Raw genomic sequence first — 17634 nt, forward strand, 5'->3', positions numbered from 1 at the left:
TATCAGTCCAATTTTTTTTGAAGTTTTTGGTTTTTTTGGTTTATTATTAATTTTTTTTGATTTGGGGTTTCTTCTTTCATATAATTAAATTTCATTTCTTTTCAATCTTTCCTTTTGTAGTCGTTCACTTAGAGAACTGGAGGTCTAGATTACCTTTTTTTACTCCTTGTGATTATATATATTAAATGTTATGATTGTTATCCAGATCTCTCTACACCAGATGTATAATTACTCATATTATTTTGTACTAATTGGAAAATTAATAAAAAGATTGAAAAAGAAAGAATTGATCTGAAGTTCTGATGAATCCAACTCACACTCCAGATGCTGTGTAGTAATAAGATCATTGTATCAGGGGAAAGTACTGGGAATAAAGGTTTGTGAAGAATTGCACATTGGTAGGTGGAGTCTGATTGGTTGCTTAAGAATTCACTGTTGCTCAATGAGCCTGAAGCAGTTTGATGGAATGTTGGTGTGAAATATTCCACTGAATTTTCAGAGTTTTATTTAAATGCCCTTCAAAAGGCATTTGTTGAGTCATATGAATAAGCAATGGCTTCATAATGCTAATAACACATATTTCTCGATCCATTTTTCAAAGATGCAGAACTATCTCTGCAGAGGTGGTGTTAGGAGTATTGCAGAGATTGTCTACCCTAATAACGAGAAGCACGTAGGAGGAATTTTCCAGAGCTGTTTTGATTGGTGCCTCTGTCAACGAGCTCCATCTCCCTAGTGATTGTTCTTTGCAAAATTTACAGGTTTGCCATGACCTCATTAAAAGTGAAGGAACTTTGTGGGGTTCAATAGCCCTCAGCTGAGCACCTTCATTTCACATGAAGATCCAAGATGAAGCATGTCCAATGGGTCGCGATCCGCAAGTCTCCAGTGAATGGTGGGGTGGGTGGAAAGCATACCCAACATTGTCCTTATCCGGATGGCCACCTTTGTGTGTGTGTGTGTGTGTGTGTGTGTGTGTGTGGCTGCATCAAGCTATGTGTGGAGCTGAAGTACTCAAGCACAAGGTGATGTTCAACCTGTTCCTGGTTTGCAAAAGATGGACGTGGTCTTGTTGCTGCTTAACATCCTATTCAGTTGGAGTCTGCTGCCCTACCTTTCTTTCAGAGAAAATTTCCTTCTGAGAAAAGCCTTTGGCCACAAGTCCATCATGCATTCTTCTTGTGAGAGAAGGACACGGTGGCTTCCCAAGCAGGTTGTCAAAACTATTTGGCAGAATGCCTCATCAACAGAACTCGCCAACTACACCAAGACTTCACGACTGGCAGTGAGAGGGACCCTCTCTTTCTGATCCTTCCTCCATGGTTAAAGTCTCACTCCCAACACATGCTGCCCTCAATGACTGGATGAGGCGATCATCCACCTCTTCGTGGACTGTGCATTTGTAAAGAAGGTCCAGAAAAGGAAGCAAGGGTCTTTGTCAAGGTAGCTGCATAATAAGGGACTCTCTGACCTATGTGCTGTTCCTAGGGACATATACCAAAGCAAGCATTCAGCGCTGCTGGAAGATCATCAACTCGATGAAAGATGCCCTTTGGTCTATCTGAAACTTGTTGGTCTTTCAGTGCAGTGAGATGTCTGAAATGTGTGCTGCCATCTGGCACATAGCAGGCTACAGAAGTATGTATTAAAGGACACACTGAAGTTTGGTACAGCCAAAGCAAAGGTTTGCGGGGAAGGACTTCAATCTAAAGTTAGACTGTGCACTGAGGGGCTGGGTCCGGTGTAACAGTGCCACAAACACTTGAAGGGTATATACTTTAGAGGCCACATGAGTGGCATTGGTGCTTTGTACTTAGAATATATTAACTTGGTGACAGTACAAATGTATTGACTTGATAACTCTAGAACGTATAGACTGGATGATACCATGAAGGCAAAGGAAACCATGAACTGTCCTTGTATTTCTTGAATATATTTATGTGTAAAGTTTATTTTTTGAAATGAAAAGAAAGATGGCACATGAACCTTGATCATGTGTCACTGTTCCTTTGTGGCTGTGTTAATGCCTTGGTTCACACCAAGTTTTGCGGTGGGCTTACAGGAGTTTAAAGTTCCTTTTGAAAGTGGTTCAACTTTGTGACTAAGTCCTTCTTTCTTTTTTCTAGGTGGCTGCTGTGGATCAGACCAAAAGCAGTATGTCATTGGGGGATGGGCCTGGGCCTGGTGGTGCGTCTCACAGACACAGAGGTGAGACAGGCAAGGACTCTCTCTCTACTCTCTTTCCTCTCTTTCTTCCTTTCCAAGGTATGAGAGAAGCTGTGTAAATGAATATTTGATGGGAATGAAATGTAAAGTGTCATCTTTTACCCAGTGCAGATGATCACTTACCAACTATGGAAAATGGGCGGAGCTGCCAGCCTCTCCATTCATTTCTATCTCAGGAAATGTGATCTCGATGCATTTTATTTTTTCTATCAATTTGGTCAATGTTATTCATCAGATGGTGACATGCCACTAAGGGCTAGATTGGCTCTAGCTTTTCTCTGCTAATCAGCTGTAAGCAATTTTTGCTAATATAATTTCTATTGTGAATGATTTCCTCCTATATTGTTGAATGTTTCACTAAAATGCAATGCCCATGGAGAAGTGTGGTGAAAAGCTCAATAAGGTAGCTGGAATGGGAGAAAACTATTCCAAAATCACAAAAATGGAACATTGACACAACCTACCCAGGACCTGCCTGTTTCCTTGAACATTGTGGGAAGTGTATTTAAGTAACTAAAATGTCTATCTTTTAATGAGAATGGGGTGTAGCATTATTGGCACCATTAAATAATTGTATTTTTTCCAGCTGTAAAATTAAGAGTTCAGACTTAAATCATTGGGTTCAAGTTAAAATCCGAGAAAACAAGGGAATGGGTGCAGACAGTATATATTGTAATAAAAATAACGCTAATCATAAGTGTAAAGCAGAGTTGGTCACTTGGCCTTTTGTTATGTCATTGTTGGAAATGTGACTGTGTTTGGTTCTGGGAAGATGCTTTCACAAACAAGGGATAAGGTAAACATATCCTATCACTGATTTTTAAACATAATTGGGAGAGATAAGTGGATCCAAATTCTTTCACTCACTCAGAGTTTGTTTTTTTAGCTATGTATTGATGGAAATATTTTAAATTTTATTTATTAAAGAACAGCTGTGTCCCTACAAGCATTTTGGAATAATGTATTTGATATGATGGTGTTTGTGTTGGTTTGTTCACTGCATGATGTAACTCCTTTACATTTTGCTGTCTAGTATTGAATTTCACGTGCTGAACTGTTTCTCGATAGCTTATACAGGACGTTCTTAATTCTCTGCACTGGAACGGCAGTTTACAGAAATCCATTCTCCAGTCCTAAACATTCCTAAACCATTGGTTCATTGTAGATTATGTGAACAAACAAAATGATATTTCCTGCTCTAATTGTGCTACTGTCATTGTATGCTTTAGTGGAAAGTTTTTTGATGTTTCCTGCATTTGGGGATCTTGTCACTGCTGCAGCTTTGTAGGGGTGAATCAGAAAGGACAAATTAAATCTCGTTGTGTGCAAGCTCTCTTATGTCTTTGCATGTCGAAGTTCCACCCAAAATCCAAACAAGTATTTTATCAATTCTTCCATAAATGTATTAAATATTGCACAGATTTACACCAGATATACAGCACAGAAACGTGCCATTCAGCTCGACTAGTCCATGCCGGTGCATATGTTGTTCTTGAGCTTCCTGGTGTCTTTCCTCATCTACCTCCAGCAATGTGGATCTCTGTTCCTATCTCCCTCAAATTTTTGTCGAGTCTCTTTTTAAATGCGTAAATATTATTCACCGCAACCACCCACTGTGGGAGCGAGTTCCACATTCTCACTGCGCTTGAGTTAAAGAAGTCTCTCCCAGATTTCCTGGTCACAATCTTGTGTTGATGGTCTCTTGTTCTACTCTTCCCCACGAAGGGGAAACATTCTCTCTCTACCACTGTCAAAATCTTCAGTCTGTTTCCCCCACCCCAAGGCACTTTTTCTGAAGAGAGCTGAGACCCAATCTTTTAATTTCCGAAATACACTTTGTTCATAATATATGCTGTAAATGTAATTGTTATACATCTTTCTCTATGTAACTTGTACCATCAATTCAATGCATTCTCTTACAATGCATCAATACACCTGTGAAATGTTTGAAAGGCTGTTACAGAGGGTCCAGCACCTCAGTTTTCAGTTGTGGTGGGCCATAAACTGATCCTTCCCTACAAAGCCTTTGTGATGGCTGCACCTAGCTTCCCTCTATGTCCCTCAGCACGTACTCTGGTACCTTGGCATATGCCAGTCAGGAGTATTTGCTTGTAGACATCTGCTTACACTGGAAAACCAGCAAGTTTTGAGTGGATCAAAATGTGTTTTTTCACCGAGATGATGCTCTTCCAACAGCAGTTGATGCTTGTCTCGGTATCCCTGGAAACAGCCCACACATAGATCATGTAATTCTCTGTTACACAGCTACTCAGAGTGAACCTCAGCAAAGTCCCTGTCGGGACCTTCTTGGCAAACATGTCGTTTACAAGGTTGTGGATGATTGTCTCATTCACACCGCAGTCATCTCAAGATGACCACTGTTGGACTCGTGGTCATAAATGTTTTTTCACGGAAACTTTTCTGCAAATATTTCTATGACAAGTAGTGCACTGAGGTCCAACTGAGTGGAATGTGGCACATAACGAGGTTAGGCTCATCTTTCACAACACCAGGGATAGGTAGAACTTCAGCATGTGGTGACACTTTGTGTCTGTGTACTTAGGCTCTACCCACAGCTTGATACCATCACACCAAGGTGGGCATCAGGATGAGGGCCTTGTTGGGCACATTTTTCCCCCTTCTGGACACTAGTACATCATGACCTGATTTGTGTGATTCATTCTGAATCTCCAACAGATGACTTGGGTGACTTTCTTATCTCAAAAATAAACTTCCTTCCATGCAGCAAGGATCTGACAGAGGGCCTCTTTCACTGCCAGCAAAGAGAGATCTTGGTGCTTGTTGATGAGTTATGGAGATGAAGCATTCTGTTTAATGGTTTTGACAGTCTGCTTGGGAAGCTGTCCCACAAGATCCATTGTGTCCTTCCACAGGGCATTCTGAGCTGACCACTGCCTGATAGACTTGTGGTCAAAGGTATTTTTCTGAAGGAACATTCCTTTGAAGAACAGGTAGTGCAGCAGAGTCCAACTGAATTGAATGGTCCGCAGCATGGAGGCCATGCTCATCCTTCAGCACACTGGACAGGTAGAACGTGTGTAGTTTGGTTCTATGCAGTTTGATGCAGCCAAGTACAAAGGTGACCTTCAGGGAAAGGGCAACATTGGGTATGGTTCTCTGGAGATGTGCATTGTGACTCTCTCTATCTTGGATCCCCAGATGAAATGGAAGATTGCTCAGATGACTGCTCTGGTGGAGGAGCAGCGTGTATGCCACGTACAGCAACACTGAGAGCACCTTGCACCTAAGTGACCAGGTTCTTGCCTGCCATCGGGATGGAGCTCTGCTTCCACATTCCCAGTGTTTGTTGGACCTTGCCTATCTGCTCTAGCTTTGGCTCCTCTGAACCAGATCCCCAGCCTCTTCAGGTAGTTGGAGCTGATGGTTATGGAGGATTAATTGGGCCTGTTGCCAAAGAGCACAGCCTCACTCTTCCTGTGGTTGACTCTGGCCCTAGAGACCAGTTGAAGTTGCTTGCGGATGCTTCCAGTCTGTTACTCCTTGTCCTGATGTATATACCTTCATAATTCTTGTTCATTTTGCAAATATCCTCTCTACCCACTCCAATACCTCTATATCCTTTTCATAATATGGTGACCAGAACTGTACTCAGTACTCCAAGTTGTAACCAAAATAACATAGATTGAGCAGAACTTCCCTACTTTTCAATTCTATCCCTCTAGAAGTAATAATTAAACCAAGCATTAGGATTTATGGCTGTGTTAACATGTGGTGTAACTTTCAGTGATTTGTTTCTGCTTCAAGATCTTCTACCCTACCTAAACCTGTGCCTTCCAAGTAATGAGATCTGTCCCTTCCTACCAAAATGCACTACTTCTCATTTATCTGTGTTGAACTATTTGCCAGTTATTTGTCCACTCTGAATGAATTAACATTCTCCTGTAATTTGCTGCAGTCCTTGGGATTAACCTATTCTTCCCACTCCCACCATAAAATTAGCTTCTTAATTCCATTGTGAACAGCAGTGGTCCCAGTACAGAACACCACTATCACATTCTTCATTGTTTAATAACTGTCATCGGCTCCCATTCCTTGCTATGTGTCTCGAAGCTAACCAGCAATCCATTCTGCTACTTGTCCTCCACTCCAGGTTCCCTGCCTTCTCATGGGATACCTCACTAAAAATTCTCAAATCATTTGGAGAGTTTTCTGATTTGTGTAGCTTGATGGAGCTATGTTCAAACACTCATCCTGGCTGTGTTCCCTTTTTTGAACATTGAATATCTCTGGTACTGTTCAGATATTGTAGGCAGTTTGGAGTCTGTTTCCTGTAGGGGTGGGGGGGGGGAAGTTATTGTGCTCTGTTACCAAAGTTCCATGCAATTTCACAACTGTCAGAACGGTTATTGGTACACTACATATGCAATTTTCTAATGCATACTGTTGGTTGCAGACTGTAGGAGTCGTTAATTTCAGATAGTTGGTGGTAAATCCAGTAGGGAACTAAAGGGGTATTTCTTCACTTAGAATGGTTAGATTGGGGAACTCTCAGGCACAGGCAAATCTGCAGTCTTTCAAAATGAAAGTCATAAAACAATGGAAAGATATGGGGAGAAGCTGAAGTAAGGTAGATGGAATGTGAGGAGACTGGATAGAGTTCTAAATATCTGTAGCAGTGCTGTGATTTTGTGTAATTCACTTGTATTAACTTGGCTAAGTGGATAGGCTCTTTGCCTCCATGTAGAGGTTGTGGGTTCAATTATCCATTCCACTATCTGAGTAGTACACTAAGAAAATTATAAACATAATAAAAGAAATACAAATAGTTGTACACCATTCGGACCCTTGTGCCTGCTCCACCATTCAATGAGACAAAAGCTGATCTGTGACCACACCTCCACTTTCTCTGCATTAATTTTATATCCTTTGATTGCCATAATAAGACATAGGAGCAGAATTAGGCCATTCGGCCCATTGAGTCTGCTCCACCATTTGCCATGGCTGATTTATTTTTCCCTCTCAACCCCATTTTCCTGCCTTCTCCCCGTAACCTTTGATGCCCGTACTAATCAAGAACCTATCAAACTCCGCTTTAAATATACCCAATGACTTGGCCTCCACAGCCGTCTGTGGCAATGAAATCCATTCACCACCCTTTGGCTAAAGAAATTCCTCCTCATTTCTCTTCTAAAGGGACGTCCTTCTATTATGAGGCTGTGCCCTATGGTCCTAGACTCTCCCACTACTGGAAACATCCTCTCCACGTCCACTCTATCCAGGCTTTTCAATATTCAGTAGGTTTCAGTGAGATCCCCCCTCCCTCACCCTTCTAAATTCCAGCAAGTACAGGCCCAGAGCCATCAAACGCTCCTCTTATGTTAACCCTTTCATTCCCAGATAATTCTTGTAAATCACCTCTGGACCCTCTCCAACACCACGTCCTTCCTTAAATATGGGGCCCAAAACTGCTTACAATACTCCAAATGTGGTCTGACCTACGCCTTATAAAGCATCAGCATTACATCCTTGCTTTTATATTCTAGTCCTCTCAAAATGAATGCTAACATTGCATTTGCCTTCCTTACTACTGACTCAACCTGCAAGTTAACCTTTATGGAATCCTGCACTAGGACTCCCAAGTCCCCTTTGCACCTGCGATTTCTGAATTCGCTCCCCGTTTAGAAAAATAGTCTACGCCTTTATTCCTTCTACCAAAGTGCATGACCATACACTTCCTTACACTGTATTCCATCTGCCACATTCTCCCAACCTGTCAAAATCCTTCTGCAGACTCCCTGCTTCCTCAACAATACCTGCCCCTCCACCTATCTTTGTATCATCCGCAAACTTGGCCATAAAGCCCTCCATTCTGTCATCCAGCTCATTAACATATAACATGAAAAGTAGTGGATCCAAGACTGACCCCTGGGGAACACCACTAGTCACTGCCAGCCAACCAGAAAAGGCCCCCTTTATTCCCACTCTTTGCCTTCTGCCAATTAGCCAATCTTCTGTCCATGCTGGTACCTTTCCTGTAATACTATGGGCTCCTATCTTGTTTAGCAACCTTATGTGTGGCTCCTTGTCAATGGACTTCTGAAAATCCAAGTAAACAATATCCACTGACTCTCCTTTGTCTATCCTGCCTGTTACTTTCTCAAAGAATTCCAACAGATTTGTCAGGCAAGATCTCCCCTTAAGGAAACCATGTTGACTTCAGCCTATTTTATAATGTGCTTCCAAGTACCCCGAAACCTCATCCTTAATAATGGACTCTAACATCTTATCAACAACTGGAGTCAGGCTGACTGGACTATAATCTCCTGTCTTTTGCCTCCCTCCCTTCTTGAAGAGTGGAGTGACATTTGAGATTTTCCAGTCCTCCGGAACCATTGCTGAATCTAGTGATTGTTGAAAGATCACTGCTAATGCCTATTCAGTACCCTGTTTCAGACCCTGGGGTGGAGTCTATCTGGTCCAGTTGACTTATCTACCCCCAGCCTTTAAGCTTCCCAAGCACCTTCATAGTAATAGCAACTACTAACTTCTCACTTCCAGAAATCTGTCCACTTAAATATGATCAGCAATTGAACCTCCACAGCTTGGTTGGGTAGAGAATCCTAAAGATTCACCAGTCTTTGGGTAAAGGGATTTTTTGCCTCAATTGTGAATGGCCAACCCATTTAAGCTTGTGACCTCTGGCTCTAGACAGCCCAGGCAGAGGAAGCATCATCACTGCATCCACCTCAGGCCTGTTAAGAATTTTATATGTTTTAATGAGCTCACGTCACATCCCTGTGAACACTTGAGTTATCAGTCCAGTTTGCTTAATCTCTCCTTGAGCAACAAACACACAATTCCAGAAATCAATCTGGAGAGCCTGGGTGGCAATCTCTCTATTACTGGTATATATCCTTAAGGTGGAGAGATCAGAACTGGGCACAGTATTCCAGAGTTCATTTTTACCAGGCTCCTGTATAATTGCAACGACATCTCTACTGTACTTAAATAATTTTTCAGTAAAGGCCAGCATACAGTTTGCCTTTCGAGTTACTTATTCATTAATCTTCAGTGCTTCCTGTACATGGCCACCCAGGTTCATTTGAGCACCAACACCTTTCAATCTCTCCCTATTAAGAAATAAGCTTCACTTTTTCTGGCAATACAGATGATTTCATTTTTTTTTCCACATTCCTCCTGCTTTGTTCTTGCCCATTCACTTATCTTGTCTGTACACCTCCTGATTCCTCACTTTCTTCTCATGCTCCACAGTCACTCATGATCCAGATTGTCACCCAGCTCTGCTGGGTGAATAATACATTATTCTTTGTCCCCTCATTATTGCTATAGATTGTGAACAGCTGAGGTCCCAGCACAGATCCTGTGTCTCCCAATCCAACAATGACCATTTGCTCTTTCATTAACCAAACCTCAGCCCACACCAGAATGCTACCCCCAAATCCCATGTGTTCTAATTTTGTATAATAACTCCTGTGGGGCATCTTATTGAAGGGCTTCTGAACCACATGCACTGGTTTCCCCCTTATCTATTCTACTGGTCACTGCCTCAAAAAAAACATCTTAACAGATGTCAAAAATGATTTCTCTAAGTCCATGTCAACTTTTCGCAATCCTGTTGTTATTTTTAAGCGCTCTTGTACTGATTTCATTAATAATGGATTCCAGCATTTTCACTACTGATGTCGGGCTAACTGGTCTGTTCTCTGTTTTCATAGAATCATAGAACAGTACAGCACAATACAGGCCCTTTGGCCCACAATGATGTGCTATCATGTCTCCCCTCATCCTCCTCCTCTCCAAAGAGTAAAGCCCTAGCTCCCTTAGTCTCTCCTCATAATGCATACTCTCCAAACCAGGCAGCATCCTGGTAAATCTCCTCTGCACCCTTTCCAATACCTCCACATCCTTCCTATAATGAGGCGACCAGAACTGGACACAGTACTATAAGTGTGGTCTAACCAGAGTTTTGTAGAGCTGCATCATTACCTCGCAGCTCTTAAACTCGATCCCACGACTTATGAAAGCTAACATCCCATAAGCTTTCTTAACTACCCTATCCACCTGTGAGGCAACTTTCAGGGATCTGTGGATATGAACCCCTAGATCCCTCTGCTCCTCTCCCTTCTTTCTTAAATAGTGGAGTCACTTATTACCTTTTGTCGTGTGGGAACTGGTCAATAATCTAAGGAATTTTGGAATGTGATAAGTATTGGAAGTGCTGTCTTTTCACTTCAGCTGAAGATCACAGTTGCTTCATTCCTTGGACATAAATCTAGGCTCAAAGTTACCCTAGCTTAAGCGATTTTTGAATCAAATCTCAAAATGTAGCAATATGGAGGAGGGCTCCATACTGATCCCAGATTCCACAGGGTTGTTTCCTAGGAAACCTTTTGAGAGTTTCCGTAAGGCTAGAGGCCTTGGAGGGTGCAGCTCCTTGGACTGAGGAAGGTGATGGGCAACAGTCAGCACAATGGCCTCACCCTGGGAGTGGGTCAGCATCCCGTGGTTGGAGAGTGGGCGGTTCAGGGTGGAAGGGATAGGTAAGTGGGAAGGGGGGGGGGAGGAACAGAAGAAGGTGGAGAGGTTTCAGAGAAGAACGGGAAAGGGTGCAAAGGAGGAGGGTGTGTGGGGAAAAGTGTATGCTTGTTAAATTTTGGTTTTCAGTATTGGGTCAAACCAGTTTGGTAGCTACTGAGTAATGCAGCCTCAGTTTAAATGAAATTATGCACAGGCAAGTAAGATTTGAGAACCCCAAGGCGTTCTATAAGTATATCAGAAGTGAAGGTAGCCATGGAAAGAATGGGTCCCTTTGGGGACTAAAAGGATAATCTAGGTGTGGAGCCAGGACATGTGGGCGAGATCCTAAATTTAATACTTCTCATCTGTATTCACCAAGGAGAAGGAAGTGTGTGATGGTAGTCTGGAGCATGTCGATGTAAAGAAGGTGGAGGTGTTAGATGTCATGGAATACATCAGGGTTGATAGATCTCATTCAGCCCTGGAGATCTAATCCAGGATGCTGTGGGAAGCGAGGGAAGAGATAGCTGGGACCCTATCAAAGATTTTTGCATGTTCGCCACAGCTGAGGTATCTTCTAGATGATAGCCGATGTTCTTTAAGGGTCACAGGGATAAGCCAAGTAACTACAGGCTGGTGACTAGGGAGAATGATGGGCTGGTGAGCTTCTTGTTAGTGGTAGGGAAATTACTGGAGAAAATTCCAAGGGAGGATTTGACTGAGTCTGAATAGAGTGGATAAGGCCTGGATAGAGTGGATGTGGAGAGGATGTTTCCATTGGGAGAGTTTAGGAGCTGAGCGCATGGCCTCAGAATAAGGAGACATCTTTTTTCATTAGCCAAACCTCTGTCTGAGTCACTGCCTAAGAAGAATTGCTAACAGCAACAACAGATTAGTTTTAGTTTTATTCATTTTCTTCTCTCCCAACTTATTTTTATTGTCCATTTGGCAACCAACCCATTCCCCCCCCCCCACTTCTGGTTCCATCTATAATGACATTTGGTGCCCCAGGGATCACTGACGCTCTTTGCTTGAGCAGCATTTACTGACAGCCGTGTGTTTTTGATTTTAATAGTTACCTTTTTTCCTGGAAACCTCCTTTAATTTTTTATCAGAAATGGCCCCTTGTAGACAGTCAAAGAAATGGAAATGTAAAGTAGCCTCCAGGGATTTGTTTGAAATGCAGTCCTGGCCCTAGATTTCATTTATCATATCCTGTTTATACTGAATTTTAAATTCAACAGGACACTACTGGTTCTGGTTTTGATTTAGTTGGGCATTTTTATTACTATAGAGAAGCAACACACTATTCCTAGTGCAAGGATTTTTTAATAGCCTCACTTAAAGCACCATCCTCTAATGGCTTTTCTCCCTCCCCCACCTCTGTTTGCCCCTCTCAAGTGCTGTCCTGCATATTCTCTCTCTCTCTCCCCCCCTCTCTCCCCCTTTTTCTCTCTCTCTCCCCCTTTTTCTCTCTCTCTCCCCCCTTTTCTCTCTCTCCCCCCTTTTCTCTCTCTCCCCCCTTTTCTCTCTCTCCCACCTTGTATGTCACTCCCCCCTTTTCTATCTCTCCTCCGATTTTCTCTCTCTCCCCCTTTTTCTCTCTCTCTCCCCCCTTTTCTCTCTCTCCCCCCTTTTCTCTCTCTCCCCCCTTTTCTCTCTCTCCCCCCTTTTCTCTCTCTCCCCCCTTTTCTCTCTCTCCCCCCTTTTCTCTCTCTCTCCCCCCTTTTCTCTCTCTCTCTCTCCCCCCTTTTCTCTCTCTCTCTCTCCCCCCTTTTCTCTCTCTCTCTCCCCCCTTTTCTCTCTCTCTCTCTCCCCCCTTTTCTCTCTCTCTCTCTCCCCCCTTTTCTCTCTCTCTCTCCCCCCTTTTCTCTCTCTCTCTCTCCCCCCTTTTCTCTCTCTCTCCCCCCTTTTCTCTCTCTCTCCCCCCTTTTCTCTCTCTCTCTCCCCCCTTTTCTCTCTCTCTCTCCCCCCTTTTCTCTCTCTCTCTCCCCCCTTTTCTCTCTCTCTCTCCCCCCTTTTCTCTCTCTCTCTCCCCCCTTTTCTCTCTCTCTCTCCCCCCTTTTCTCTCTCTCTCTCCCCCCTTTTCTCTCTCTCTCTCCCCCCTTTTCTCTCTCTCTCTCTCTCCCCCCTTTTCTCTCTCTCTCTCTCTCCCCCCTTTTCTCTCTCTCTCTCTCTCCCCCCTTTTCTCTCTCTCTCTCTCTCCCCCCTTTTCTCTCTCTCTCTCTCTCTCCCCCCTTTTCTTTCTCTCTCTCTCTCTCTCTCCCCCCTTTTCTCTCTCTCTCTCTCTCCCCCCTTTTCTCTCTCTCTCTCTCTCCCCCCTTTTCTCTCTCTCCCCCCCATCTCGAATAGACAAGATATTGTGGATGTTGGAAATGAGAAAAACTGCTGGAAATATTCTGCAAATGGGACAACTTCTGTGGAAAGAAGAACGCATTCAGTGTTTCAAATCAATTGCCTTTCACGAGAACAAAAGAAAATTGGGGGCAGCATAGCTGGTAGAGCTGTAGCCTTGCAGCTCCAGAGACCCTGGTTCATTCCTGACTTTGGGTGCTGTCCACGTGGAATTCAGACTTTTTCTAGAGCACAAGAACACAAAATAAGAGCAGGAATAGGCTATCAGGCCCTCCGAGCCAACCCACTGTTTAATCTGATCTATGCTGGCCTCAACTACTCTTCTGTGACACTTCTCCATACCCCTCTCTTCCTCGATCTATCAAATATTTATTCACCTCCACTTTAATACTTCTAAAGATCCTGCTTTCATTACCAGCAGGGCAGAGAATTCCAGAGGTTCACCATCTTCTGTCAGAAGAAATTTCTACATGCCTTGGTTTTAAATAACTGGCCCCTAATCTTCAGTTGTGTTCGCTTGTTTGAGACTCTGCCACCCAGTGAGAGGTGAGGGGGGGAGCAAATGGGATTAGTTTTGGACTAGTATCAAAGGGGTTCTGGATGGTTGGAGTGGGCCAGAGGGCCTGTTTCCATGCTACATGACTCTGAATCTATAGTAGGAGCAGGAATAGGTCATATGGACAATCAAGCCTGTCCTGCCATTCAGTAATGATCAAGGCAGATTTGCAGAGGCCTCAACTCCTCTCTTCTGGGCCAGTTCCACACAGCTCTCAACTTTTTGAACGATCAAGGAATTACCTACTACTACTATAAATATGCCCAATGATCCAGCCTCCATAACTCTGCAAGCTGGAGATCCACCACCATCTGTGAGAAGAAATTCTTATTATGTAACTAATTTTTAAATGACTGGCCCTTTATCTTGTATGTGTCCCCTTGTTCGAGACTCTCCCACTAGTAAAAGCATTTTATCATTTATCTTGTCATGCCCCTTTAGGGTGTTTTATAGGTTTCAGTAACATCACCTTCTTTCAGTTCTAAACTCAAAAGCATACACATCTAACTTTTATTAGCTGTTAGTGACGGGTCAGTCCTTTCATCCTTGGAATTAGCTGAGTGAATCTTTTCTGGATTGTCTCCATTGTTATTATGGAGTCTCTCAAATAGGTGATCCAAGGCTGTAGCTAGTACTCCAGGTGTGACACTCTGCACAATTATAACAATCCTTCCCTATTTCTAAACCCAACAGGCTTGCACTAAAGGCCAATATGCCATTTGCTTATTAAACTACTTGAGGCACCTGATAATTTATTTATTAATCAGACATACATCAAAACACACAGTGAAATGCATCTTTTTCTGTTACTGAGAACGTGCTGGGGGCAGCCCGCAAGTGTCGCCACTCTTCTGGCGCCAACATAGCACGCCCACAACTTCCTAACCCGTACGCCTTTGGAATGTGGGCACGCAGACACGGGGAGAACATACAAACTCCTTCCAGACAGTGGCGGGAATTGAACCCGGGTCTCTGGAGCTGTAATAGCTTTGCGCTAACCGCTACGCTACTGTGCCACCCTAGCATGCACCTGCCTTTTAGTGATTCATGCACAAGAACACCTAGATCCCTCTGTACTCATCTGCAGTCTCTCTCCATTCAGCCTTTTGAGTCTGAGAGCACAGATAATTGATATTATTCCCATTAACAAGCTAACTCTGAAATTTACAGAACTTAAGCCATTCAACAACTTGAAATTAGAGCCTCCATCTAAACCAAGAAGAACAGTATTTCTTGCAACTCTATTTTGTGTCCTCCTGCTGATAAGCATGGCCTCTCATATTTCTGCATTAAATTCCATTCGCTGAATTTTCACCCACTCAATCAACCTGTCTATATACTCTTGCAGAGTCCAAATATTGTCATCACAGAATGCCATCCCATCTATTTTTGTCTCATCAACAAACTTGGATACCTTAAACTTTGCTTCCTCTTCAAAGTCATTAATATAGGTAGTAAATAATTGAGGTCCAAGTACCAATTCTTTAGGCACTCTGCTGGTTTCATCCTTCCAGCCTGAAAAAGACCCTTTATTCTGCCTGCCTTTAATTTGTTTTTCATTGATCTGGAGCACTTTGCAGACAATCTGATAATTGAAATTATTCCCGTTAATGAGCCAACTCTGAAATTTACAGAACTTGCCATTCAACAACTTGAAATTAAAAAGCTTCCATCTAAACCAAGAAGAACAGTATTTCTTGCAACTGTATTTAAGATTATTCTGTTTCTACCCCAGATTAGAGTCATAGAGTCATACAACATGGAAACAAGCCCTTTCGCCCAACTGGTCCATGCCGACCAAGATTTCCATCTGAGCTAGTCCCATTTGGCCCGTATCCCTCTAAACCTTTCCTATCCATGTACCTGTCCAAGTGTCTTTTAAATGTTGTTAATGTACCTGCCTCAACCACTTTCTCTTAATTGCAGAAATCGTCTGAAGAGACTTCAAAAGCAGAAATGATAAAGGTATAAATGATGCATATTAGTTGTCTCAAGAATTTTTCAGATGCTAAAAGCAAACTGCATTTGGCCACGTGCTAGAAAAACAATTTGGAAGCATCTCAGGAATGGCTATAATAGCATTATGTTGTTCATTCAATGCCATTCCTCTGCATGTGGAAGTGAAATCTGTACTTTATTTCCTTTTGTGAATTGCCTTGGAGACTAATTCTTTGTTTTATTAATTCCATGTTTACCAAGTGCACTTGTAATTTTTAGATTTCTTTTGGATGGTGCAATACATTACAAATCAGCTTCAAATGTTCATCCTATCTTGAAAAGCTGAGAGCTACCCACAAGCCTGGAGGCAATGTTCACCATGCAATGAGATGACGACTGATTTCCCAGGATGTAAATCCATTGAGGACTGCACATATTAGAGTTCTAAAATGCTCCTAAAGGCTTTCGCCACATTAACTTTGGCCACTTCTTTTGGCAGTAGCAGAATGTTGTTTCCTGGTGATATTTACAAGTATTGGATTATGAATGTATTTGTTTGAAGTGGATTCTTTTGGGTGTCTTGGACGACATCAATCTGTTAATTCACAGACTACCTGGCTGTTCATCTTATCTGGACACATTTGCCTGATGCCTTCATCAAGGTGACAATCGTGACTGTGCTTCATGAGTCCTCCTTGGAGCTTAAGGTCATTTGAGCTGATGTGCAGGAAGTTTCACAAAGTTCTTGTACAATGGATGAGCAACTACCAAGAAAAGTCATTGGATTTGCTTGATAGTCCTTCACTTCAGAGCCAAATCTTAAGGGAAAGCAATGGAGGAACACAAGGATTTGTATCAGAGGAACTTCATTTCCTCTTGTTCTTGTCTTTTTTCCTTAATTTGCTGAAGACGTCGCTTCATTCCCAGACTGTGCTTCTCAAAAAGGGATCGCCTCCTGTTTTAGCCTGGCTTTATTGCATTGGAAACCTTGATGCTGAGTGCTGGGAAGCTACCTGACATTTAGTCTCCACTCCTTAATTTGGCAACAACAGATGTAGGAACTTTGATTTCACCTTTTTTATTGCTGCACATTCAACCAAATCAAAGGGCAAAATGGCCAATTTTGTAACCTGCTAACGCCTCTGAGTTGGTTATCTTGGTTCAGACCTGTTCAGCACTATTTTGCTTGAAACTACTAAATCTCAGATCAAATAAAACTGAAATGACATGAGAAAATACTGAACATAAATGTCTTTTTGTGCATGGATTTATTTTGATAGCAGCTGTTATCCCATTAGTGGTTTGGCCAGCTGTCTCTTGGATATTAAGCTTCAGAGGACTCATTTGGAGATGCTCTTGGCTCTTATTGAAACCTTTGGAAGCAGAAAAGAGAAATTTGAACAAATGCTATCTCAGGTATACTTCCTGGCAAACATTGACTTATTCAATGGCAGGGAATGCATAAGGGACCAAATACCCCACTTCAGTTTCTTAAGAGTTTGTAGTTAGTCTGCTGGTTTGAGCATTCTTTAATTTTATTTTGCCACTTCTGTGGACGTGCACAGGTGTAATTGTTTTTCCTCTAACCAGAGGCGATAAAGTTTCTACACCTCCACTGTTATGTGGAGTTGATCATTTTTTACATGCCTTTGGCATGTAATCATCCCAGTGCCAAAATAATGGGCGTAAGCTGCTTAGATTTGGTATTAAAGCTGTATTAATAATATACTGGAAAATGTGTGCTTCAGTCCTTCTCTGCAGGCAGTGTGCATTGGGGAAGGAGTAATGCGTGTCCTGTAGCCCTGGGTCAGATGACTCTGCTTTTCCCATTTACACCTGCTTTGTACTGGTCTTTTCTCCCCCTTTCCACCCATGTTTTTATCACATCGCTATCCCTTCTGCCATTTAACATCTCCCGCCTTCCACCCTGAAATACATCTTCCATTTTGATTATCCCACCCCTCCCTAACCCCTGCTTTATACTTGTTTCAAACATGCTACAGCTCCTATGTTTTTCCATTTCTGATGTGCCTCCACAG

At 42.6% G+C, this 17634-nt stretch overlaps 1 protein-coding gene across 4 annotated transcripts in view; it reads left to right on the top strand.

The window, feature by feature from the left end:
* The window catches only part of LOC127581461 (flotillin-2), a 101806-nt gene that overhangs the window by 32196 nt on the left and 51976 nt on the right, over positions 1-17634 (top strand). For 3 of the 4 annotated variants that reach the window (XM_052035909.1, XM_052035911.1, XM_052035910.1), the window contains exon 2: positions 2127-2208. In XM_052035909.1, coding sequence (XP_051891869.1) covers positions 2127-2208 — 82 coding nt within the window. Of the gene's footprint in view, positions 1-2126; positions 2209-15583; positions 15623-17634 lie in introns of all 4 variants that reach the window. The other variant, XM_052035908.1, reaches the window with a different exon arrangement.

Source organism: Pristis pectinata, chromosome 21 (assembly GCF_009764475.1).
Source record: "Pristis pectinata isolate sPriPec2 chromosome 21, sPriPec2.1.pri, whole genome shotgun sequence".
In the NCBI taxonomy this organism is placed as follows: Eukaryota; Metazoa; Chordata; class Chondrichthyes; order Rhinopristiformes; family Pristidae; genus Pristis; species Pristis pectinata.